This window comes from Thamnophis elegans, chromosome 8, assembly GCF_009769535.1.
Source record: "Thamnophis elegans isolate rThaEle1 chromosome 8, rThaEle1.pri, whole genome shotgun sequence".
Classification (NCBI taxonomy): Eukaryota; Metazoa; Chordata; class Lepidosauria; order Squamata; family Colubridae; genus Thamnophis; species Thamnophis elegans.
The window spans coordinates 18,594,002-18,619,697 of record NC_045548.1 but is presented as its reverse complement, the minus strand read 5'-3'; the positions used below and the strand labels follow the sequence as shown (position 1 = coordinate 18,619,697).

Below are 25,696 nucleotides of genomic sequence, written 5' to 3'. Positions count from 1 at the left end.
GTTTCACATTCCATTCCCACATAAAAATTAGCACAGGATTATTCCTAAACCACATATGTGAGTTGTTTTCTGCAATACAACCCAAATTACATTTTTTTAAATTTCCTGAATTTCAGCTGTTTCCCAGATTCACTATCAACATTCTTCTGAGAATTCCAACAACTGCGACTGCAGTATTATTCAGAAACGTATACTAAAAAAGGTCATTTTTTTCTACTATCCAATTTTTTTCTAACCATCCAAACCAAAAACACATGTGCATTTTGTTCTGTCTCTTGGAAAAAGTCTATACAGCTAGTCCTTGACTTATGACTAGTCATTCAGTGACCATTCAAAATTACCATGCTGTTGGGGAAAAAAAACACTTATGACCTGTGCCTAAAGTTATGGCAGTTGCGGTGCCCCTGTGGTCATGTGATCAAAATTTGGATGTTTGGCAGCCCACTCAGACTTAAGACTGCACTTCAATTTCCCACAAACACACCTGCATCTCCATCAATCAATCTCCTTTTGGCCTCCTGCTTCCCTGTCTTGCAGAGAGGCAAGAAGCCTCAGACCTGCACAAGCTCTGGGGCTGCTTGCTATAAACTGATCTATATGGGATGCTCTAAGAAATGTTCAGAAGCTTCAAGTTGTCCAGTATGGGTAGTTTTTAAGTGTTTCATAACACATCCATATAATACCACTGTTCTGCAAGCTGCATCGGCTTCCAGTGCACCAGACGCAATTCATGGTGCTGGCACAGGGCCAGGTAATTTACAGGACTGCCGGTCTCCAATTGTTTCCGCTTACCCAACCAAAACCGACAGGATGGGCATATTCCAAGTCTATTAATCAATGCCAACTTCGGGGAACCCAAGAGTAGTGTCTTCTCTGTTGTAATGTCAGTCCTAGAAATCTGCTAAAGGAACCTGGTTGTTCCTTCAAACATTTGGATCAGGCTATTAGATTGGTTTGTGGTTGTTTACTGACTGTACAATGCAATAGTTTTTTGGACATGTTATACTGATAAACTTGTTAATTAAAACAGTTAAACTGTTTTAATTAACAAAGTTAGTCTACTATTTTCTGGTTTTAATTATTTATTTACTGCCCACTCTACAGCAAATGGATGGCTATAGAACATATTTAAATAAAAACCAATCAATTCATTAATTAATACAAACAGAAGGTTCAATGCTAGAGAATTATTTTTATTCAGAGGAACATGACCAGGACCCAAAGTGATTAACTATATAAAAAAAAATTGAATAAAAATGTTGAATGAATTGCTGTTCCTCCTAACTTCTACAGGGGATTCCAAAATGCAAAACAAATACCATAGCATACTTACTGCAGACACAAAGAAGAGAACAACACTGCTATTCGTCTGATTTCTTACAAGGCACAATATCAGATATAACAGCAAAATAGTGGTCTTTGACTATCTGAACTCGTGGCCAAGAAAGTAGAATAAATAATCCTGCCTCATCTGCCTTTCAAAAATTAGCTAAAACAGTTCTAAGTTGAATTTTTAAAAAAGGTATAAAATGGAGAAGATGGGAATATAGTTATATATTTTCTTTTAAAAACACTCTGCAAATGACTTATATCTTGACTCATCTGTTTACATACAGAATGTATGCACACACACAAAGGCAGAATATGAGTTTATGTTCATGCAATTTCCTAGAAATTATTCCTCCCACCTTCCTGCTCCTTGTGTGCCACACACTGTTTTTGTTTTCAAAGGCAAACCGTACATTGTTGTCATTCATATCAATGAAGCCAAATGCAAACACAGATGGTTTCCACCAGTGAATAGAACTGAATTTAATAGTGTGCCATCTGAGGCCACAGACTTACAGATTCCAAGAGGAGAAAACCAAGATAAAAAGAAATCTGATTATTACAGATGAATCAAAGTGATCAGCTTAAAGCAGAGTTTATTCTGTCTGGCCCTCTGTCTGCAGTACTACAAAATTGATTCAGCTCTGAGCAACATATGCCCTCAAACCATTTCTTTGTATAGTTAGGAGAAAATAGCATTCCATGCCATTAAAAGTAGAAACTTGCTAATAATTTTTTAAACATCTCACCAATGGGCCAATTCCCCCCCCCCAAATGTGGAAAACTGAATAAGCTATATTATTCCTCCAATATTTCAAATGGATGACATAATACCTTTTTTTAAAGAAAATTATAAAAGTGAAAGGTATGTATCATGCCATGCCTGCTATTATTATAATAATCTGCTTCTGTAAATATTTTTACAAAGGAACAGGAAACAATTCAAAAATGTACGGGTTCAGTAGTCAAATTCCTATTGTGGAAGAGAGGCATAACACTTGCTTCCATTCTTTCACGCACAATGAAAGACATGGTTTCTTTAGGAAATCCATATGCTTACAACATGCTCGTATGATAATCAGTGAAAACACACCACAAATCAAACTGTGCAATTTAACTATGGACAGTCTGGTTCACATTAAGCTGCTTTGGGCTGTCAAAAGGAATGGTTACCCATTGTAACTACACCAATTAGACCAAACTCCTATTATTATTTTGCTTTGCAGAAACTGAAAAACCATCATACGAACTACTGCATCAAGTAGATCAGGGGTGTCAAACTCAATTTTACTGAGGGCCACATCAGGATTGTGTTTGACCTTGGGGGGCCAGGGTGAGTGTTACCAGGGTGGGCATGGCCAGCTCGACATCACTCATGTTGAGGGCACCTGTGGTGGCCCAAGTGCTCTGTCAGCGAAAAGAGGCTCCCAAGCTGTTTTCGGCTGCCCCGGTTTCCTGAAACCCTCTGCCAGTGAAAATGGAGCTTGGGAGGGCTGACCGTGGCCCCTGTGAGCTCCATTTTCGGCTGTCATTGCGTCCTGAAACCTTCTGCCAGCAAAAACAGAGGGCGGGCGCTCCGTTTTTGCTGGCAGAGGCACAGTGGGCCGGGTTTTTGCTGTTTCCAGGGCAGCCCCACAGGCCAGATCTAAGCACCCGTGGGACGGATACAGGTCCCAGGCCTTGAGTTTGACACCCCTGAAATAGACCTATGTAAATTGAGATTTATTTAGTTCAACAAAGCAACACAAGCCATGGAGTCACAATTGCTTGTTTTATCAAAGCAAAGAAACCACCTGAATTAAGCCACTCAAAACAGCCAATGATACATATCATGGATGCCCAGTGTTTGGCATGTGTCCAGGGTACCACATGCTTCCTTTGGCTTTCTTCCATATTGTGAATTCTGAAGAGAAGCTGAGAAGAGGTCCAACGCAGAGTGAGGAGAGGAAACTTTATCATTCCTCTTAGAAGTGAAAGGATTGTGTTGTTGCATGAAAGATTCAAAAGGATTCAAGATTCAGTTCACTGAAAGGAAGCACGCTTTCAAAGTTTCTCTCAGCCCTACTGTCAGATATCACCCCTTGGAATAGTAACTCCAGGGTATGAGTGCTCACGGGAGCAACTTTTTTAAAAAAAATATGGAGAAAACAACAAGCTTTTAGGGATTCCAATGTTTCCCATGCATGGGAAAGAAAAAAGAAAAAAAATCAAATTATTGGAGATAATTGGGAAAAATAACGTATCTTATTTCAATCTACATCTGCAGTAACTAACACTGTAATTATTTGCTACTGTAGGTGTACCATATACAGAATATGGAATAAATTAAAGTTTCCCACCTACATGCACTCACCTAAGTGAACTCATTTATTTGCTAATTCTCTTAAAATGATGGGAATTAAAGTCCAACCCACCTGTGAAATATCACAGCGATTATGACTCCCTATATTATATCCAATGAGATTAGTCAGGACTACTTCATAATGCACTGAAACTAAGTTTCGTAATTCTGAATTTATTTACAAGTTGATCTTATTGGGAGCCATTTCCAGATCATTTTATATTTTGAGCATTAATGCCAGACACATAAATTATTTAAACTAAAGCTAATCTGGCCACACAATACTGCCAATGTACAGGAATATCTGGCATTCAGAAATCTGGTTGACATTACATATCCTTATTTCACATCAGAGAGAGACCAAGAGAGAGAGAGAATGAGGGATACACAAAGGGAAGGAGGGGAAGGCACTAAAAGGAAACCTAGTCCCACTTTAGATACAAAGCCAGTTGGGTGGATCTTGGGTTAGTTAGTCCCTCTCAGTCTTAGAAAAAAGGTAATAGCAAACGATTCTGAAAATCTTGCCCAGGTAACTGAAGGACTTAGTCCAGAAAGGGAGGGATGGAAAGAGAGGTAATAACATGATAATGAAATATAACATGATAATGAAATAATGAAATATAGAATGATACATAATCTATACTTCATAGTGGTAGATGAAAAAACACCTAGTTATTATGGGAATTATAGCTAAAATAAGCCTGATAACACATAGTTCTTCCATGGAAAAGCAATGAATCAAAATTTATAACAATAGCATACATTGTCAAAAGTATTCATATATAAGTACATACTATTCATACATATTCATCTAACCACACCATTTCATGGTAAGTAACACTGTAGAAAGAAGTAATAAACAATAAGCCAAATATATTAAATGAAATATAAACAAATTTAGTTGCACCATTACTATTCATTTTATTTCTCCATACATTTCTATCCTAGCAACCATTCTTGCTTCTACCGTTCTATTTACCAGTACATACATACTTTTTCTTCTTTAAACCTCTCAACTCTCACATTTTTGAGGATGCCATCAAGTCCAACTAGCTATGGTTTTTCCGTCTTTTATTTCTCACAATCCTTTCATTTCTCCATCATATGGTTGTTTGGAAGTTCTGCCATCATTCTTTCTCTGCATATGACTAAACTATCTGAACATATGCATTTCTGATATTCTGATAGTGTCTGATATTGATATTCCTTATACACTTAGCTATAATATTCACTAATATTCCTTACACTTAGCTATAAATACATTTATTCCTTGTTCAGTGTTGAACCAGTAACTAAGCATTCCATATATTAAACTATTAAGTAACACAACTACTCCAGAAGCAAACAAATTTTAACGCTTCTTAACATGCATCTGGGAGCCTTACCATTTTCAATGTTCTCACAGCATTTAGAACTTTCTTCATTTATTTATTTTTATTAAACATTCTTTTAGTTATAGTTCCAGGAAGCTACGTACCATTATGGTTCCCTAATAAAATAGTTCTTTCAGAGTTAATTTCAGTTTCATCCTAAATTACTTCACTAGTTTTATTCTTGATTTCATTCATTCTACTGGAGGCTCCTTATTTATCGTGTTTCCCCCAAAATACAACAGGGTCTTATATTTTTTTGACCCACAAAATATGGCCTTTGGCTTATTAGAGGGGGAGGGCTTATTGTTTTGGGGTTGCTGGGCAGCTGCTCCCTTGCGAACAGGCTCCCGAAGAGCCGGGCTCGTGGGCATGGTCACCTCATGGCTGTTTCGCCCCTGAGCTGTGCCCGGCTCTTCAGGAGCCCGCTCGCAAGGGAGCAGCTGCCCGGCAACTCCCTCCTCCAGCCAGGCAGAACGCCACCCCTCAACCTAACGGTTTCCCGAAGGTGCCAAGCAACGAGTGCCTTTCTTCAGCCCCCTGGCTCCCGCAGCTTGGCGCCTTCGGGATACCGCTAAATCGGTGAGCAGTGCTCTGCCTCGCTGGGGGGGGGGGGTTGTCCAGGGGGCTTATTTTGGGGGCGGGGGCTTATATTTTTGCCCATCCGAAAAATGTGGCAAGGCTTTAGTTTCAGGGCATGTTGTATTTTCAGGGAAATACAGTAGTTCTTTCATCAAAATCCAAAACAATTTTCCTTCTATCAATATTGCTCTGCATTTTCATTGCTGCTTTAAATTTTGGTTCTGGTTTACTTTGACTGCATTCTTTGGAAGTACATTTTTCTTTCTATACACATTGTGAAATATATTTCCTTGTCATTTTTGCACCCGTTTTTCTGTGTTCTTTTTTTCCTCATTCATAGTCTTGTCCACTTCATCTTCCAGCTGACGGCTGTGACAGTCTGTAACTTTTTTTATTCTTTTCCAAGTAACTTCTACATGCTTTTTCCTTACGTCTACTTCCATTTATTGTGATTTTAATCTATTTTCCTTTGTTCCTTGCAGATTTACACTTTCTTTTCTTGCAGTCTTATTTTATTCTAGATTCTTTAACATCTTTTCTTCTCTTAGATGTCAAATTTGTGCAAAAATTATTCTGTTAGAACCTCTTGTCCTGGTATCCGTTATTAAGTCTTTTAGTCTTTTATCATAAACTAAAATATACCATGCTTCTCAAAGCAATCCTTTTTCATGTGTAAGTTATCATCAGGCTTAAGGTTTAACCATGTACTCCAAAGACACTTTTTCTTAAAGCCAATATACACCAAATCATCAGACATTCATTATTGGGTGTCAAAATTTAGCCTAGTCATTTTTTAAAAAATGATGCATTCTTTTCTCATTCAGTTCAGCTAACAAAAAAGCACTTTTTCCCTTGGTTCAATTTCATTCAGAATGTTGTACATTTCTCTTCCTCTCCCCATAATTCATCCTTGGTTCCGGCCCCCCTCCCCCAATTTTTCATTATAACAATTCACTGTAATTTAACATGAAAGTATCACCAACCTACGGATTCTACCTTCACTCTCATCCACAATAATTATAGCCATTCATATTTTCTGACATATCTTTTACCACTTTTATTCATGGTTAAACCTCTACCTTCACTTCTCTGCTTGTAACTCCATCTTTATTCAGCTCTGTTGCACCTCTTCTTTTTCTTAGTTTCACAGGAAACATACTTTTTTTAAAAAAAAATCAGTAATTTACTGCTATCTACCCTCTTCTGTGGCATTGATAAAATTGAAACTTTCAAACATATGCCTTCTAATAAGACAGAAAAGGTATACACTAGATTATCAATCTTAATGATACCCAGGTTGTATACATTAGGGAATATCAGTCATTTTGGCTACAACTGGAATGAAAATCCAGCTTTACCCCTTATAAATAAATCTATTCTACACAAGCTACAATCTTTATTCTAGATACAATCTTGAAAGCCAGCATATTGATGCTCGCAGTTCTCCAACTAGGAGATATATATGGAGGATACTGACATACATCCAGAATGTAGCACTACTCACTCCATGTAATAAATCTTTTAGAAATCTCTGATAGCTCCTGCAAGTTACTGCGAAATTTCATCACAAACCTGACTGCAGATACTCTTTTGCTTTCAGAAGTAAAATCAGACAATTTGATGACAGAATTGAAAGGCAACAATTAAGATGATTTCACAGAACTGCTTAATTGAAAGCATCCTATGCTTTGGATCTTGGATTCCTCTGGCAAAACCATTTGCAGTTTTTAAAAGACAGAAAAAAAATCACGACAGTAGTTTTTTGTTTGTAATAAAAGACAATTTTCAAAGGAGAGAAGTACAGCAGGAGCTGAAATCCTTTTTTTTTTCTTATTAGAATGTACAACATTTCTTGAGATGATGTTAAAACATATTTCCACTTCTAATGTGGGGAATATTACTTACTGAAAATACATTCATATAATTAATTGTACTTATAACTTCGTAGCTGACTGTGATGCTGACAAGATCGACATATACAAAATTAATGTGTTATGACGAGGATTAATACTGTACATAGTGAACATTTCAATTATTTTCCTTCCGCATGATCATAATTCTCCCAGCATAAATATATAAATATATTGCACTCTATCAATGATTACTACCCAGATAAAATCATAGTACAGTTAAACTTGCTTCAATGGTCCATGGCTTAACAGGTGTAGGATTCATGTTTTTCATGGGCTCCCAATCCCACTAAAAGATGTTTAAATTGACAGTCTGCTTGTTAAATGGACATTTTACTGCAAATGATGGTTTTTATACCAATTATGTAAATTACTTACATTTGTATTTAATGGACAACTGGAATTAATGGATATCCCTCCATCTCAATGTTTCATTAAATCAGAATGCTACTGTAGGCTTCTGTTCTGCTTTTTTTTATTAAAAACATTCCACTAGCCAGGTCCTCTCAGGTTACTGCAACAGTCTAGATAATTATCTCAATTTATACTACTTGCCCAGAATTTGCAACTACCATTGGAAATTTCTACTGTCATGATTCAGCCTAACACAATTCCAAATCCAAAATCTTCCCTTATTCTAGAATTGGCACCACTTAGCCAGTGTAGATAGTTTAGTGCAGAGAAGAATGAAGCCAACTACAAAAAAATAAAATAAATTACCTCCATGTTGCAGGAGAGAATCACTGCCTATATATGCCTGTGCTACAGGGATTAAGTGTGAGGCTTTTTCCTCCTGTCTTTCCAAGTTAAAGGTTCTTTGGCTGTTGTCTTCAAGGTGATAAAAAAAACCAGATTTGTTGACATAATGATCATTACCAGCCTGAGAAATTTTGGACCCAGCTTTATTTCTAACATCTGTGCATCCAGGATTTCAACATTGTTAGAAACGCTGCCGTTATAAAATCACTTCCTGGATTGGGGTCACAACAACATTTCCTTTATTATGCTTCATTAGGCATCATAATTGCAGGTTTTAAAAAAGACTTTTCTTGTAATAAAAGCTTTGGCTCCTATTTTTGTACTTTTATTTTGCTTTATTGCTTTATTTATTTTTTGTCTCACAATATATATATCACCATGAGTGGGATGATTTATAAATATATCAGTTAACTAAATAAAGTAAATAATTATTTATAAACAGCCAGTTAACTAAATAAAATCACTCAGTATAAATGCAAAGTGCAGATTAAAAGAAGCATCTATTTTCTGAGGGGGAAAAGAGCATTTTCTTTGTATTTCCATTATCAATACATTAAAATTTTAGCATTTTAATTTTACTATATTGTTACATAAGTTTATAATATTTCTAAAGTCTATCATTATAAATACTAAAATATTTTCCTCAAAAATTATTAAAATTTTTACTTACCACGTGTAAAATTGTACTGTGCAGAAAATCCTACAGATTCAAGTTCGCCATCAGCAAAAAATTTAATCCACAAGAATCTGCCACTGGATTTTATTTTAGGTGGATTTTGCTGTCCACAGAAACGACCAATTATTGGAGAAAATCCAAAAGGTCCATCTCGCACTTCAATATGATCAAATTTACACTCCCAAGAAGGCTCTATGGAATATTTCTCATCAAAGTGCAACTCAATACATTGTCTTGGGGCAGCTGAAAAATAAAACAAAGTATTTCCATAATTTTATACACTGAAATGTATTTGCTTCCAAACCAAATGTTTTTAAACTATGTACCGCAGTATTTTATGGGTCTCGATGTTTTGTTCAGGCAAAGTAACTTACTCTACTCAGAGCTATTATTACTAAGCATGAACAGAACGCATTTCAATAATAATATCAGTGGTTTTCCTACTAAGCTTTCTTTTTTAAAAAAATTCTTTGATTCTGCATTGTAGGATAAGTAAAATTGGGAACAGTATGGCCTAGTTGCTAAAAAAAATATGCATAAGCGTCTAACTCTTCCTTTGCTGCTTCTTTTGCTGTAATTATTATTTTTTCTTTAAAGAGATTTACAAAGCAAAGAAAATGTATATTTGTTTATTTGAAAAACTGATGGCGCAGGAGTTAAAATTCAGTATTGCAGGCTAATTCTGTCCACTGCCAAGAGTTTGATTTTGACTGGCTCAAGGTCAGTAAAATGAGGGCCTAGATTGTTGGGGGGCCATATGCTGATTCTGTAAACTGCTTAGAAAGGGCTGTAAAGCTCTGTGAAACGATACAAGTGATATTGCTAGTGTTATTTGTAATGGCTGGCCTAAGTTGCAACTACATTCAGAAACATCTATGTTTATGTTTTTGTTGTAGCAATAGAGTCCTACAGTGATAAAACAGTTTGTGAACCTTTTAGATCTACCTTTAGTCTTGTTGTACTGTGACCTTCTGTGATCTTGAGTGTCATCTAAATCTCATTCATGCATAAGATATTTCAGTTAAAGAAACAAGACCCAAAACTATCCATTATGGTGCCATGTTCTCACTAAATTTCAAATAGTTCTAAAAGGTTCATAAAGTCTGCTCCTCTCATATAAATATATATTAGCGCCATAGTGCAGCACTATTTTGTCAAACACTTCTGAAATTTCCCAACCAACAGAATTTTCAGCATATTTTCTGATCCATTAAACAGCATAGGAATTGAAATCCTATTATGCAATGGTAAAGCAGTAGTAATGTTGAAAGAAAACTCAAATACTGGCTCTTTAGCTTTTTTTAAAAAAAATGTAGCCCAAATATAGCTGCCTAATGAGCTTGCTTTCACAAATTTGCATGCTTTCATGTTTAACCAAATGGAAACATTAAAAGTGATTAAAGAGATGTTAACTTGGTAGCATTGTAGATTAGACTTAAACTTTATTTCTGCTGGGGACTTGTAGAGAATTCTTCCCTTTATCTAAAGCTTAATGTGAAAAGCAACATCTATTTTTTGAACTGGCTGCATCCTATTCCCACATACAGGTTACATCTGTCATTTGTCAAATGCAGAAGCCAAAACCAGATTACATTCTTTGGCTTTTGCAATCTATTTGGTAATGAAAAACAGAGCAAATACACTGACATTTTGAGTCACTAATGAATCACGCAAATGTGCTTCACTAACAATGGAAGAATTTTCAAACAATGGAAGATGTCCATATATGGAAATGCCATTTGTTCTCCTCATTCTCCTGCTTCCTTTTGTGACCCATTTGTTCTTGAGAATTAGGAAACCCTCTACAACTGCAAGATACAGTAGATGTCATTGGGAATCACAGCAGGGTGGGGAAGCTTCATATTAGTTTCACGTCAGCTTAAGTATTCTGGAAGATCTTAAGTATTGTTCAAGAAGAACTTCAGCCAATGGAAACAAGGTTTGCATTTAATAGGTAAAGGTAAAGGTTCCCCTCGCACATATATGTGCTGGCCATTCCTGACTCTAGAGATGCTCATCTCCATTTCAAAGCCGAAGAGCCAGCACTGTCTGAAGACGTCTCTGTAGTCATGTGGCCAGCATGACTAAACACCGAAGGTTGACTGAACACCAAAGGTGTTCCCTATTTCTCTACTTCCATTTTTTTTTTATTTTTTTTTTATTTTATTTTTTAAAGATTTTATTGGTAAAAAGAAGATACAACATCCATAACTTGTAACAAACAATACAACTACATTTCGAGATATTCCCATACTATCAAATCATTATAAACATCAAAGGTTAGGTATCTTTCCCTCCCTCTTTTCTTCCCTCCCCCCCTTACTTCCTTCTCCCCTGCCTTCCCTCCTTTCTTTTCTCCTTTCCTCCTTTCCTTCCCCGTCCTTTCTCTCCCTCGGTCCCCCCCTCCTTCTCACATACCTTTCCTCCTTCCCTGCCTCTTTCCCTCCTCCTTCCTTTTAATCTCCCTCCTTTCCTCCCTCCTTCCCTCCTTCCTTTCAACTCTCCTTCTCTCTTTCTTTCCCTCCCTCTTTCCCTCTTTACTACCCTCTTCTCTTCCCTCCCTCCTTCCCCAGTTTTTCCTCTTTCTCCTCTCCTTCTTTCTTCCCACCTTCTTTCCCTTCTCTTCTTTCTCTTCCTCCTCTTTATCCTTCCCCCCTTCTTCTGCCTTTCCTATTCCTCTCCTTTCTCCTCTCCATCCTGACTTCCCTACTGCCCTCCCTCCCTCCCTTCTAACCTTTATTACATTTGCATATTTCCCTCTGCTGAGGACAACCTGGTTTTCTTTCCCTTTCCTTGCTTGAAGAGGCAAGGATTATAAGTCCTCTCGCCTCATCTAAAATGAAGTTTGATCGCTAATTTCATGCAGGTAATTATAGCGGATTTCCTATCAGCTTTTTAAAGTTTTCCCAACATTGTAGCGTAACAAAATTGCTCGACGGTGGGTTCTCGCCCCTGATACATTTCTCCTTTCGTTTATCTCTCAGTTGTTGTATATTGTTCATTTGAGTTATTGGTTTAATCGTATTAGGTTAGTCAGCTATCTCTTTTTATGTCTAGGTCTTCACTGACTCATCAAGCCATTTGTATAGCTTCTCCCAGACTGTATAAAAGTCTGTGTCTTCTTTGTCATTAATTCGCATCGTCAGTCTGTTCATTTCTGCTAGTTCTAAAATTTTATTCATCACCATAGTGTTGGTGGGGGCATTTTCACTCTTCCAGCACTGTGCGTAAACAATCCTTGACGCTGTCAGAATATGGACTAGGAGGTATTGGTCAGATTTGCAAATTTTTTGATCTATTATTCCTAATAAGAAAGTTTCCGGCTTAAGGCATAGTTTAATTGAGAGGATTCCATTCAGCCATCCTAGTATTTGCTTCCAATATGCTTTGGCTACCGGACACGTCCACCACATATGGTAGTACGTGCCCAGCACCGTTTTACATTTCCAGCATATGGCCGAAACTTTTGAAGACATTTTCGCCAGTCTTGTCGGTGGAAGATGCCAGCGGTAGAACATTTTATATATATTTTCTTTATAGGCCGTCGACTTTGTCAATTTTAGGTTCCATTCCCAGACTCTTTCCCAGTCGTCTAGGTCTATTGTGTGGCCAATGTTTTGGGCCCAGGTTACCATGACTTCTTTTACCCTTTCTGCTTCCGTTTTTCGAATCAGTAAGCAGTTGTATATTTTTGAAATTAATTTCTCATCTGGTCCAATTAAAATTTTATCTAATTCCTGGTTCTTGTTCTGGAAGCCAGGTTGTGCTAGATCGAATTTGTGTTTGTTTTGAATTTGGAGATATGGCCACCAATCAATGTTTATTCCCTTATCAGCCAAATTTTCCCTGGGGTTTAGTTTGTTTTGGTCGTCTAGCAACTGTTGGTAGGTAACAATTTTATCCAAGTTTATCAAATTCGGGTATATCAGGGCTTCCGTCGGAGATATCCATTTAGATAGTTGCGTGTAGTATCTCCTTCTAATTTCGAGCCAGTCCTTAATCAATACCCCCCTTAAATGGTGACTACTAAAATAATTGTGAATTTTATTTCCCTCGCACCATAGGTAGTTATGCCACCCGTATTGCAGGTCGTGGCCCTCTATTGTTAAGATTCTTTTATTAGCTAACATTACCCATTCTTTTATCCACATAGTTGTTGCTGCTTGGTGATATGTTTTCCATTCCGGTAATCCCATTCCCCCTTGAGTTCTTTTATCCTGCAGGTGCATATATTTTATTCTGGGCTTTTTACCATTCCATATAAAGTTTCGAATCATTTTGTCCAAATCATTATAAAATTTTTCCCCTAGCTTGACCAGTGCCGTTTGAAATAGGTAGAGGATTTTTGGCAGAACATTCATTTTAATTACTGCGACTCTTCCCATCAGTGATAGTTGTAGTTTTGACCAGGTTTTTAAGTCCTTTTGGGTATTCTGTAAAACTTATCATAGTTGTCTTCTTTTATGGAAGAGCATTTCGCAGACAGCCAGATCCCTAAATACTTAATTTTTTTAGTTACCTTTAATTCCATTGTTTCCTCTAGTTCTCCAATCTGGTTTTTGGGGAAGTTTTTTATAATCATTTTTGTTTTTTTCCTTGTTTATTTTTAAACCGGCCACACACCCAAAGTTCTCAATGTCCTTCATCAAATTCGGTCCTGAAAGTAAGGGGTCTTCTACGATAAAGACCATGTCATCCGCGAAGGCCTGTACTTTATATTGTTCTCTTTTTATGGTCAAGCCCCTAATTTCCTGATTTGATCTTATCCGATTTAAAAGGACCTCTAGTGACGTAATAAATAGTAGTGGGGAAAGCGGGCACCCTTGTCTAACACCCTTTCCAATTTGTATCCTCTCCGTTAGTTCCCCATTGACTATAATATTTGCAGATTGCCGTGAATATATAGATTCTATAATCCTAATAAATTTATCGCCAAATTTCATCATTTTTAGTTGAGTGGTTAGAAAGTTCCAATTTAGGTTATCAAAGGCTTTCTGAGCGTCGACAAAGATTAATGCGAGTTGTTTCTCGGATCTTGTTTGATAGAATTCCAAGGTATCAATTATTATTCTTGTATTGTTTCTAATATGTCTTTTTGAGAGAAAGCCGTTTTGATCCGAATGTATACTCTGATTTAATATTATTTTTAGTCTTTCCGCCAATATTGATACAAAGATTTTGTAATCTGCATTTAACAGGGATATGGGTCTATAATTTTGGACCTTGCTACTGTCCGCCTCTTCCTTTGGTATTAGGGTGATGTAAGCTTCCCCCCATGATTTTGGGACCCTACCATTTTGTAATGCCTCATTACATAGTTCTAATAATTTGTCTTCTATGGTATTTTGAAGTTTTTTATATATTTCCGACGGAAGCCCATCCGGCCCAGGTGTTTTATTGTTTTTTTGTTTTTGAATGGCCTTTTTCAGTTCTTCTTGTGTGATTTCTTTATCGAGCATCTCTCTCATCTCCTCCGACAAGACTGGAAGCTTCTGTTTTATAAGGTATTTTCTAATGTCTTGTTCATTAATTTCGTCTTGTTTATATAGTTTCCTATAATAGTTCTGTACTATCTTTTTCTTTTCTCCTATTTCTTGTTTCAAATTCCCCTCCTCGTCATACAGTTGTTTAATAATTCTTTTGACCTTCTCCTTTCTTATTTTGTGGGCCAACCATCTCCCAGTTTTATTTGCATGTTCAAAATAATTCTGTTTCATTCTCTTAATGTTTTGTGCAATTTCCTCTTGAGAGATCAAATTTATTTGGTGTTTAATTAACTCTCCTTTTTCCCTGTGTCTACTATTTTCTGGCTCTTTCTGGGTCAGCAGTTCCGTCTCTCTTAATTCTTTGTTCAGTGTATTAAGTTTTTCCCTGTGTATTTTGTTTCTTCTTATTATATAGGCTATGGATATTCCCCTCACAACTGCCTTCATCGTGTCCCAAACATTTTGTATTGAGGTCTGCTCTTTACCGTTTTCTTTAAAGAAGTAGCCCAATTCCTTTTCTATTTGTTGTACAAATTGTTTCTCTTGTAGTATGTTCTGGTTTAATGTCCACCTAGCTTTTATCCTTGCCTTCCCTTTCCATTGCCATAAGACTGGGTGATGATCGGCCCACTTGTTGGTTATTATTTCAATATTTACAGTATCCATGAGTAGCTCCGAGTTTGACCAAACCATGTCGATACGGGACCATGAATTATGTGGATGGGAGTAAAACGTGTACTGTTGCATCTTGTCATTCATTGCTCGCCAGACATCATAAAGATCTAGATCCTTCACCATATTTACATAGGCAGACGGTAGTTTCCTTCTTGTGCTTTTCTTGTGAGTACTCTTATAGTCCATCTTACCGTCTGCTATAGCGTTGAAATCCCCTAGAATACATATATTTTGCCACTCTATTTCATTTATCCTCTTATATAGATTAATATAAAATCTCTCGTTTTTGATTTGGGGCATAGATTCCAACTAGTAAAAAATTTTTCCCACCATTAATTATCTCCACCATTAATACCCTACCGTCTTTGTCTGCATATATTAATTTGGGGTTCAACCATTCTTTTATATACATTACAATTCCTCTTTTTCTGGTTTGTGCTGACGAGCAGAATGTTTTACCTAGTTTTGGACAGACCAACAGGTTATTGTATTTTTCTTTAATGTGGGTTTCCTGAAGACAGATTACATCTAACTTTTGTTTCACTAGATCCAACAGTACACGTTTTCTTTTGGAAGTTATGTTAAGACCATTTACATTTGCTGATAGTACATTCGTTTCCCATTCTTCAATTCCCTTACACGTTATTCGCTTTGAGGGCGCCTTTGGATCGAGTCTCGATGGGTGACCTTGCTCTCGAATCTTCTCTGCCATATCTCTCTCGTTCTCTGGCCTCTCCTGGCCCCCGCCCCTCTGGTTGAGTTTCAATTATAGTGTCCTCCTGTCTTAAAAGTCCTTCTTTATTAAATCTCTCATCGTCTGCTAGTAAAAGGTCCTGGAATTCTTGAGCTTTCGCCAAGGTGTCTATTCGGTATTTCTTTTCCCTCCATGTTATCAGCATTCCTTCTGGAAGGAGCCATCTGAACTGGATTCTGTCTCTGTTTAAACGTGTGGAGAGGAAGTTGTATTTCCTTCTCTTCTCTCTGACTCTCCGTGGAGTCTGTTTTAAGATGAGAATTTCTTTACCTTTGTATGTTAGAGAGTCCCCTCTTATTGTACTTAGAATGTCCTCTCTCAGCTGTCTTCTCAACACCCTCACATGGATCTCCCTCGGGAGCCGGTGGCGTCTCGCGAAGCCTGTATTGACTCTATAGGCTTCGTCCAAATCATTAATAACCTCTTTTTTCGGCCTGCCGAGGACTAATCCCAGGATTTCTCCAATCAGCTCCCGGAGGTTTTCATCTTTTGCTTCCTCCACGTTTTGTAGTCTTAAATAATATGCTGATCGCTCTAATTCTAGCTGGAGGATGGCCTCCTCCAGGCTTGAGTTTATAGATTCCAGATTGTCCTCTACTTTGTCTATCCTTTTTTCCGCTATTTCCGTTCTCCCCTTAACATTTTGGATTTCCTGCTCATTTTTCAGCAGCGCTGTTTGTATTACTCCTATGCGTTCCTCAATTCTTCCCATATTGTTTCTTACTTCATGTATTTCATTCTTTACTCCCTCCAGGCCTTTGGTGAGACTTTCACCCATCTTCAATATTGTCTCTTGTAGGGAGTCCATTGTTACTTCCTGGTCTTGCAGGGTTGGGGCTGCCTTATCTCCCGTTTGCCTGCCCTCAGGGGACTTTTCCCTCACCGGGGTAGATAGGGGAGTTTGCTTTTTACTCCCTTTAATTAAAGTTACTGTTTTGGTTGCCATTTGCTTTAATTCAGCTCTTCCCCTTTAAGGTGTAAGTCTAGTACCTTCTGAATGCTGTTTGAGTAGTTATACAGAGCCCGGGGTACATACAGGGTAATTAAGCTGGAGCAGGACTGTGAAATATAGGCTCAGTTAATTCTATAGTATCTGGGAGAGTCAGGTAGAGAAACGTTTCAGCGTGATACGACAGGGTGCAGGAGAGGCCAGAAAGTATTTAGAACTCACCCATCAATCTCTTCCTGTTGTCAGTGTAGTGTTTTCCTTCTGCTGTCTCTGGCTGTAATATGACACCGCGTACTTCAAACCCTTGTGATTAAACTTCTTTCCTTTTTCCCAGGCAGGCAAATCCAGCTGACTGCCTTCTCTTCTGTCCACTACGTCAATCAGCTTTCACAAAAGTTTACTGTTTGTATTTAATAGCCGCTGCAGGTAAATGCGCCCACACACGTATCTGTATTTATTGCAGTAAAGTTCTTTATCTTTTAGATTTAGGCTTTTAAGTCAGATCTTGTGATTACCGTCATTCGATCCACTATATTCCCTGCGGCTGTCTCCCTTCCTTATTAGTGGCTGGCAGTCACGCCTTCTGGTCGGCCATTAATCAGCCGACCTCTTTTGCACGAACTCTGAGGGAGCCTCTTGCTTCGTGGGGGGAGATCGCCTTTCACCCTCCACTGCACAGAAGCTTCCCCTCTCCAAAGGTCCTCGCACCTCGAAGGGACCTTGCCTATTACGGCCACGCTCGTGGAAAGACCGGGCGAACCGAACAGAGAGTCTGTCAGCAGCTCGTTCCAGCGTGACGCCAGACCGGAAGTGTCTCTACTTCCATTTTTACATGCTTTCGAACTGCTAGATTGGCAGAATCTGGGACAAGTAACAGGAGCTCACTCAGTTACACGGCACTAGGGATTCCAACCGCTGAACTGCCCTCCTTCTGATTGACAAGCTCAGCGTCTTAGCCACTTTGAATTTAATACTTCAAGTTAAAAATGCATTTTAATTACCAGGATGGTATTGCTGACAGATAAACCAAAGCAGATATACTGCACACGCTAGTGTTCATTGAATAGGCATGCACAGAGCTGCATTCTAGAGATGTTAACTATCCAAGTATTTCAACTTTCACATGTAGAATCTGTTCAGTTAAGAACTGAACTTCTGTATAAACAAAACAGATTGAATTACTCTGAAACACTAAGAACCTTTTACGCTCCCAGTCAAGGAATAGGTTCACACACAAAATGAAAAGCAAGAAACAGATAATATTAGATTTGTTCTAGAAAGCTTTCTCTTTATCACTCAAATTTGGAGAGTTTTAAAAAAAATCACAAAAGGATATCTATTTTAATGAGGACGTTTCTTATTTTTATGCAAAATAATACTAGGCTCAAAATAATTATGTGATGATGAATGCAAATCTTCAGTAGTTAGTTGATTGCAGCAAAGTTGGGAGTTCAATGCAGTTTAGTGATTATGCTGATTTTGCAATTCAGGTACAGTAGACTATCCTAAGAAATCTTGCTAAGGTTTTACTTCCTTACTTTTCCTAAACATCATCTCTAGTTCTCAAAGAGCAATTTTACCACCCTGGAGGAAAATCACTGCAAATATTTGCACACATCTGTAACATGGGCCAGTACATACACACACACACACACATTTATCTATTCATATTTATTCATTCATTCCACCGGCCCATATTGCAAGTGTCATCTCAGAAAAAATATATGTGATCGTTTCTTCTTTCTTTATCTCTCTAGTAATAGTAAAAGCAAATAGACAAGAAAATGTTGCAAACTACAGTGGTTGTGTGGTACAGCTGTTCTGCAATGAGCTTTTACTACTTGAACTCTTAGCGATCTTTTTAATTTAGGTTCTAATTACACCTTTCTTCAAAGAGTCCTAATAACATGGAAAAGATTGCTTAATGCCTGCATGTCTTGTCATCTTTTTCATCTAATTATCTTATAGAAGTGCTGCCTTGAGGTTTTACATCTGCTTAAAAAGACTTGGGGTTCTAACAAGAAGCAGAGGAATAAATGCAATGAAAGAGGCCCATACAATTAAGGCTTTAATTTTTACCAGCCTGTAATTTCATGAAGCTGACAGATGAAGCTAAGCAAAAAAAAAATCTATTTCATTTTAAGATTGATTGATTGATCTAAACAACTTTCCTGAATAACTGGGAGCCAGTATCACACAAATGGATTGGAATAATTCTTGATATCTCCCATTAGTCAGCAGTGAGCAACCTAATAGAAGGAATTTGGGATTTAAAATACTTCATTGCTAAATGAATCTCAAAATCTAAACAGCAATAAAAATCCATTTTGACACAATTTAGATTAGGTACAATGGACAGAATTAAATTCTCCTCTTTTTTTGCAACAGTCTGAAGTTAGAACCCAAGCTCTTTTATTTTTAATGCATTTTAAGCAAATATTAAATTCTTATTTAGTATTTACATGTGGGTATTACAGCAAAATTATACAGACGGTTACTAAACTTTGAAGTAGATAACAATGAAAGGTTAAAATATGGGAAATTGAATTAGGAGTTAAATTGAAGTAAAGATAAATTTTTCACTCTTTCAGGAGCCCTATTTTCTTTATTCCCAAAATATAAAAAAAGCATCCCAGACCAAGTTATTTCTTCATATTACACATTTTCACATCATATAAAAAAATGAAAACTTTTTTTAGAATGTATGATGTTATTGTAATATACTGTTGTCTTTATCTAGATATGACTGAGATCAAAACACTAAATCACGACCAATATTTCAGCTAGGACTTTTAAAATTATTATTTATTTATTACTTTTTAAATTCTACATTTATTACTTCATACGTAACTCAAGCTGGCAAACATACTTATTATTCCTCCCTCATCCTATTTTCCCCACAACAACTCAGGCAGGTTGGACTGAGAGTGAGTAACTAGCCCAAAGTCACTCTGCCAATTTTCTGGCTAAGGTGGAACTAGAACTCACAGCCTCAAAGCAGAGAACTAATATATTTTTTATAAAGGGCTGAAGTTCTTTGGCTGAAGTTGTTCAAGCCTAACTACAGAAATAAAGGACAGAATCAGTATTATAAAAAGGTGGATCCTAACCCTTTATCAAAAATGTAATTTATAAATTACAATCATAGCGAATAAGATTTGTCCAATGTACTTTGGAACAAGTTCGTGTCTTTTTCAAATAGTCAAGATATCTACTACCTAAAGAAATTTAGAACCTTTGCTAATAAAAAATAAAAATTAGTACATCTTCAAAGTTACTATATGGATAATGTAACTGACTATACCCTACAGGTGTAGTCCTCGACTTGCAACCATTATTTAGTGACCATTCAGTTACAAGTTAAGAGCCGTGGTGGCGCAGTGGTTAGAATGCAGTATTGCAGGCTAACACACTGCCCACTGCCAGGAGTTTGATCCTGAGCGGCTCAAGGTTGACTCAGTCTTCCATCCTTCTGAGGTCAGTAAATTAAGGAGTCAATATGCTGACTCTGTAAATCGACTATTGCAGTATCCCTACAATCACGTTCAAAATTTGGGTGCTTGGTAACTGACATGTATTTATGACAGTTGTACTGCTCCGGGGTCATCACCATTTAATAACCTTCCCAGTTGGCTTCTGACAAGCAAAGTCAATGGTGAAAGCCAGATTTGCTTAACAACTGCATGAGTCACTTAACAACTGCAGTGACTCAAAGGACATAAAATGGGGCAAAACTCACTTAACAATTGTGTTGTTAGCAATAGAAATTTTGGGCTGAAATTTTGGGCTCAGGAACTACCTGTAATAATTTTCAAATTTCTATTTTTTCGTAAAATGTAATTGAACAAGAGGAGTCAAAATAATATTTGTTTCAAATAATATTATTTCTCCCTTTATATGCAAGAGGAATGAATGAATGATCATTTAAGTAGATAATTTTATATATATGCATTTAAATTAACAAGCCTCCATCATAATGTCCACAAACGTAAAAAAATAAGTACCATAAAAACATGATTGTCTGCTAATTATATATAGCTTCCAATCTATTAGAGGCCTCTTTTTTGTAAAAAAAAAAAATCAATATAAGGAATTTAAAGCAGTCCATTTTTAAAAATACTTTAAATGTTTTAGCAACCCTGGAACTATTTAATGTGGACATAATACAAACATATTTCTTACAAAGAATGATTTGGCTACAACTTCCTGTTGGTACACTTTATGACTGACCTGGATTTGGTATGAACAATTCTGAAATATTGCCAAAAGTCTAACCATATTATGAAACATTCCATTTCTTATAACTCAAAAACAACCACAAAAAATTAGAGTGATGTGTAACAGCATTAATCTTATTGTCAAATTACTGAGTCTAAAAATGGAAGAGAATGCTTTCTATTTAATTATCAGCTTGCAAGCTTCTGTGGTCTTTCAGAAACGTATGCATTTTCTATTAATACAAAGTTTTCATACGATGTCCCTCTCCAAATATGAACATTTATATAATCTTACTAGATAAATTAAGCTCTTGTTTTTGAAACGGTTAAGTTTAATAATCATTGCCGAAAGTAGAACAATGAAAGAGAGAGAGAGAGAGGAATGTCTTCGATTACCTTCTATAATATAGACACATTCTCTGTCAGGAGGATATTTGTTGGGATAATTCGGGGAAGTGAAAATACCTCCTTCTGCGTATTTTGTCCACACTCCACACTGAACTGTCTTTTGTCCTTCTGAACTGCTTTGCTTTTCTGGAAAAAAAGGGGGGGGAAGAAGATGAGATCATGTTTTGGCTTAAATGCACAATGTGCAATCACTTGTTTTCACCTGTAGTCTGCTACAACTTGCTACGTATACCATAGGATCAGGGTCTGTGTTTATTAATTCAACCTCAAAGATGATATCTTCTTTCCCCACAGTTACACAAGAGGGAAGAAATTCCAAGTGTAAACTTTTAGAAATGCTTTGGGACATTAAACAGTTTATTAGTAGAGCCTGATAGGGCAGTCAAAAGTATACTGACTACCAGAAAGGGCACTTCAAAGGAATATGGAGTAGTTTGTGCTCTCTGAGCTTGGTTGTTTTCTTGCAGATGTTTCATTATGAAACTAGGTAACATCATCAGTACTAGCACAATGCCTATACCACTGATGATGTTATCTAGTTTGGCAATGAAATGTTCATTACCAAATGTTCAAAGACCCCTCAGTTTAACAAATATTTTCTTCTATCAGCTATAAGGCAATATAAGATATCAAACAGAATTTTAAAATAATAATAACAATGTCAGAATCTGCAAGAACAGAACACAGTAGGATAGGATGTTATATAGTTATAGCCTTATTCTTCTGCCTGAAAATAGCATAGTAGTGTGCATGTATAACAGATGCAAATTTATGGCATTTCTAGAAAAAAATAATTACTGATTACTGATACTGTCACATATACAAAGTATCAAAATTTCATCATACTCCTGAAACTCAAATTCACTGTATGTTGAAGAAGGAATTACATTATATATTTTAAAAAAATCTCTACCTATATAAAATCCCCCCCCCCAAAAAAATATAGCATGGAAACACAACTGAAAGGATCTGATCTGATTTTCAACCATCCAATCAGGAAAAGCTATGGATGACATTTTCCAAAATCAAATTAGAGAATGTTGTAATGGTAATGAGAAGATTTAATCACAATGTTATCTTGTAAGATGCAATTGCTGGATTTCCAGGAAATTCCTATTGAGTTTTGGTTACTAGATTTTATAAAAAGTGGAAAGCAATTGGTTTTCTTTGATTTGATGCAATGTAATTTAACCACTAGGGGGGAAAATAGTAATAAGAAATCAGTAATATGAAAGGATTTATTGGGAGAGGCAAGATTTTGATGGTAGAGTATTTGACTTAAGAAATATAAAGACAAGTGAGAAAAAATATTCCTTGGGCTGCAAGGAAAGGTGAGTTGAATAAACTCAGAACAATGATAATAGCCTGTTCTTGCATGAAAAATTAATAGAATAAAATTTTGATATTAATAGAAGTTTCTAAAAAAGGAAATATTAAATATGCAATCATAAAAAATTCCAATTAGATAGGAAAGGGGGAAATAAAGGAAGTCCATGCAGCAGCATAAAAAGCTCATAAGTAATCAAAAAATGAGAAAGAACACATATAGAAGGGATAGGAAAGACTAATTATGAAAGAAGCAGATACAAGAAACCCAGAATTGCAAAGATTAAACATGATGGCCAGAAAAAGTTGTTTTTACATACATGCAATTAAAAAAGGAGCAGAAAACTGATTGTGTAAGAAATTGACAAATTGTTCAGAGGTAATGTCTTTTATTTTTTCCTCAGAAAAGGATATGTTTCTATTAAGTAAGCATGATGAGGTGATTGCAGAGGCAGGCCAAAAATTTCAAAATGACAGAAAAAATCTTAGGGAGTATCTAAGAACTTTTGAGTAAAGTTCATTTCTTTTGTTCCAAATGAATTACATCCTAGGCGCTGAAGGAATTTGCTCATAGATTCTCAGACTGTATTTTGAATTTAGGAAAAGCTGCAAAACATGAAATGTCAGAAGCCAAAAAAAGGGGGGCGGGAGGAAACTATCTCTGTCTTCAAAAAGAGTGAAACTGAGAAGATCCGGGATATTGGTAGATCAGTAAATCTCATGTCAGTAGGTTGGAAAACTCTATGGCACATAAAAAAATTCAATTCCTAGAAATCCTACAGGAAACATGGGACTGTCAAAAATAAAGCCTACCATGTTAATTACAGGAAATGATGGGAAAGCTGGGGACATAATATATCTTTAATTCAGTAAAATATTTTATAAAGTACCTAACAATATTCTGAATAATAAGCTAACTCTGTTATGTGTGGCAATAGTATGAGATAAATTATATATACCGTATATACTCGAGTATAGGCCGACCCGAATATAAGCCGAGGCACCTAATTTTACCACAAAAAACTGGAAAAGTTATTGACTCGAGTATAAGCCTAGGGTGGGAAATGCAGCAGCTACCGGTAAATTTCAAAAATAAAAATAGATACCAATAATGTTTTTGAATATTTATTTCAAAGAAAAACAGTAAACTAGCGGTGTATTCAATGAAATACTTCACTCACCTCATGATGCTGATGTCCTGCTGTGATGATGATGTCCCGTGCAGCCGCGGGAGCGATGTCCCGCCTCCTATGACACACGGCACAGTGATTCCTATCATTGGATCACTGTACCAGAGGAGGTGGGACATCGCTATGTGGCTGCTTGCCATAACAAGGAGGAGGTGGGACATCGTTGCAGAGCGGCAGGAGGGGGAGGAAGGGGAATCGTAAGACAGCCCTGCATTACATTAGAACGTGAGGAGGGGGGATGGTGCGGTGCGCGCTGCGAGGCAAACTGACACAGAGGGAGGGGAAACTCACAGGGGCACTGGGCCATTCACGAGTGTCACCCAGCGGCATGGCCCCGCCCCTTTTTCTCCTCCATTTCGGGCAAATTTTTCACTGACTCGAGTATAAGCCGAGGCGGCTTTTTTCAGCCCAAAAAGTGGGCTGAAAAACTAGGCTTATACTCGAGTATATACAGTAGGCGGAAAAAATTACTCAAAATATGCCCAGGCAACAAGTATTGAAAACAATTTATACCTCCTAGTTTCTTGCTGTAATCCGTATCTATAGCCAGGAAGGAGAATGAGTTTATTTACTTTTAAGCTTTATAAACGTGGTTCTTGAGTTATGACCACTCATTCAGTGACCATTCAAACTTATGACAGCACCGAACACAAGGAGGACTTATCCTTGAAGTTCTGGCTGTCACAATATCCCCAGGTCATGTAATTCTGATCTGAGCCTTCAACACCTAGCTCATGGTTCTCTCTCAGTTTCTGACATTACCTGCCAGCTTCCCACAGCAAAGTCAATACAGACACTGGCAGGAAATCAGAAATTTCATTCACATGAAGTCCTTGCTTAATGATGGCAACCGAATGCTGGGACTTTTGTCATGAAGTCATGTGATTCACACTTTACTAATGGATCAATTAGCAACAGCAGTCCTAGTTCTAATTGCTGTTGCATTCTGAGGACAATCTATAGCTATTTACTTATTAAGAAGTTTCTTTTTTTCTTGGGTTTTCGTAGAAATTTGACTAGCTGTATTTCATAGACTTATAATTATATCAGATTAGAATTACATTGGATATTTAGGATTCCAACTGTACTAAAACAGCATCAAACATGTAAATTATTTTTTTCCTCTATTACTTGTTAAGAAAGCTTCATATCTGTGTTATGTTTGCCGTTTTTTAATTCTGTCAGAATCATTTTTCAGCAATTCTATACCTTTAGGAATCCATCTTTTAGATGAGCTGATAGGCAATACTGGTTGTATAGTAATTAATATTTAAAGTTGGCTGAGTTCACATATCACATTAATCCAGAATATGGTAGGTTTAGTTTTTGTGGTGATTTGTAAGCCCAGACTTTGCAAAGTAGGCTTTATAGCTCAACACATGTTCTAAACCAGTCAGTCGTTTCCTCCATAAACTTTGGTAGAATTGGCTCAGTGAAATTTGTGGATCAGATCAGAAAATTCTTGTTACTTAATATTCCAGTCAACTACTAACAGCATTTTTTAAAGTTATCTGTGAGTTAGGAATTCCATTTGTATTCTTAGCCAGAAAGGAACCGTTGGAGATGAAATGCTTGTTTTGCATTTGAAAGTAGCAGCAGCACCTGTTCATTCATATTTTCCAAGCCAAGAAGCATAAATGTTTGTAATGTCACCAATCCATCTTTTTACAGAAATGTCTCCAAGCAAATATCCAAGCTCAGACAGTACCAAAGACTCCATAGTT

General features: G+C 36.9%; 1 protein-coding gene across 1 annotated transcript in view; it reads right to left on the bottom strand.

The window, feature by feature from the left end:
• The window catches only part of NETO1 (neuropilin and tolloid like 1), a 96,369-nt gene that overhangs the window by 61,940 nt on the left and 8,733 nt on the right, over positions 1–25,696 (bottom strand). Inside the window, exons 3-4 of the mRNA XM_032223482.1 lie at positions 21,445–21,582; positions 8,962–9,210 (exon numbers count right to left, since the gene is read on the bottom strand). Of these exons, the coding sequence (XP_032079373.1) occupies positions 8,962–9,210; positions 21,445–21,582 (387 nt within the window). The remainder of the gene's footprint in view (positions 1–8,961; positions 9,211–21,444; positions 21,583–25,696) is intronic.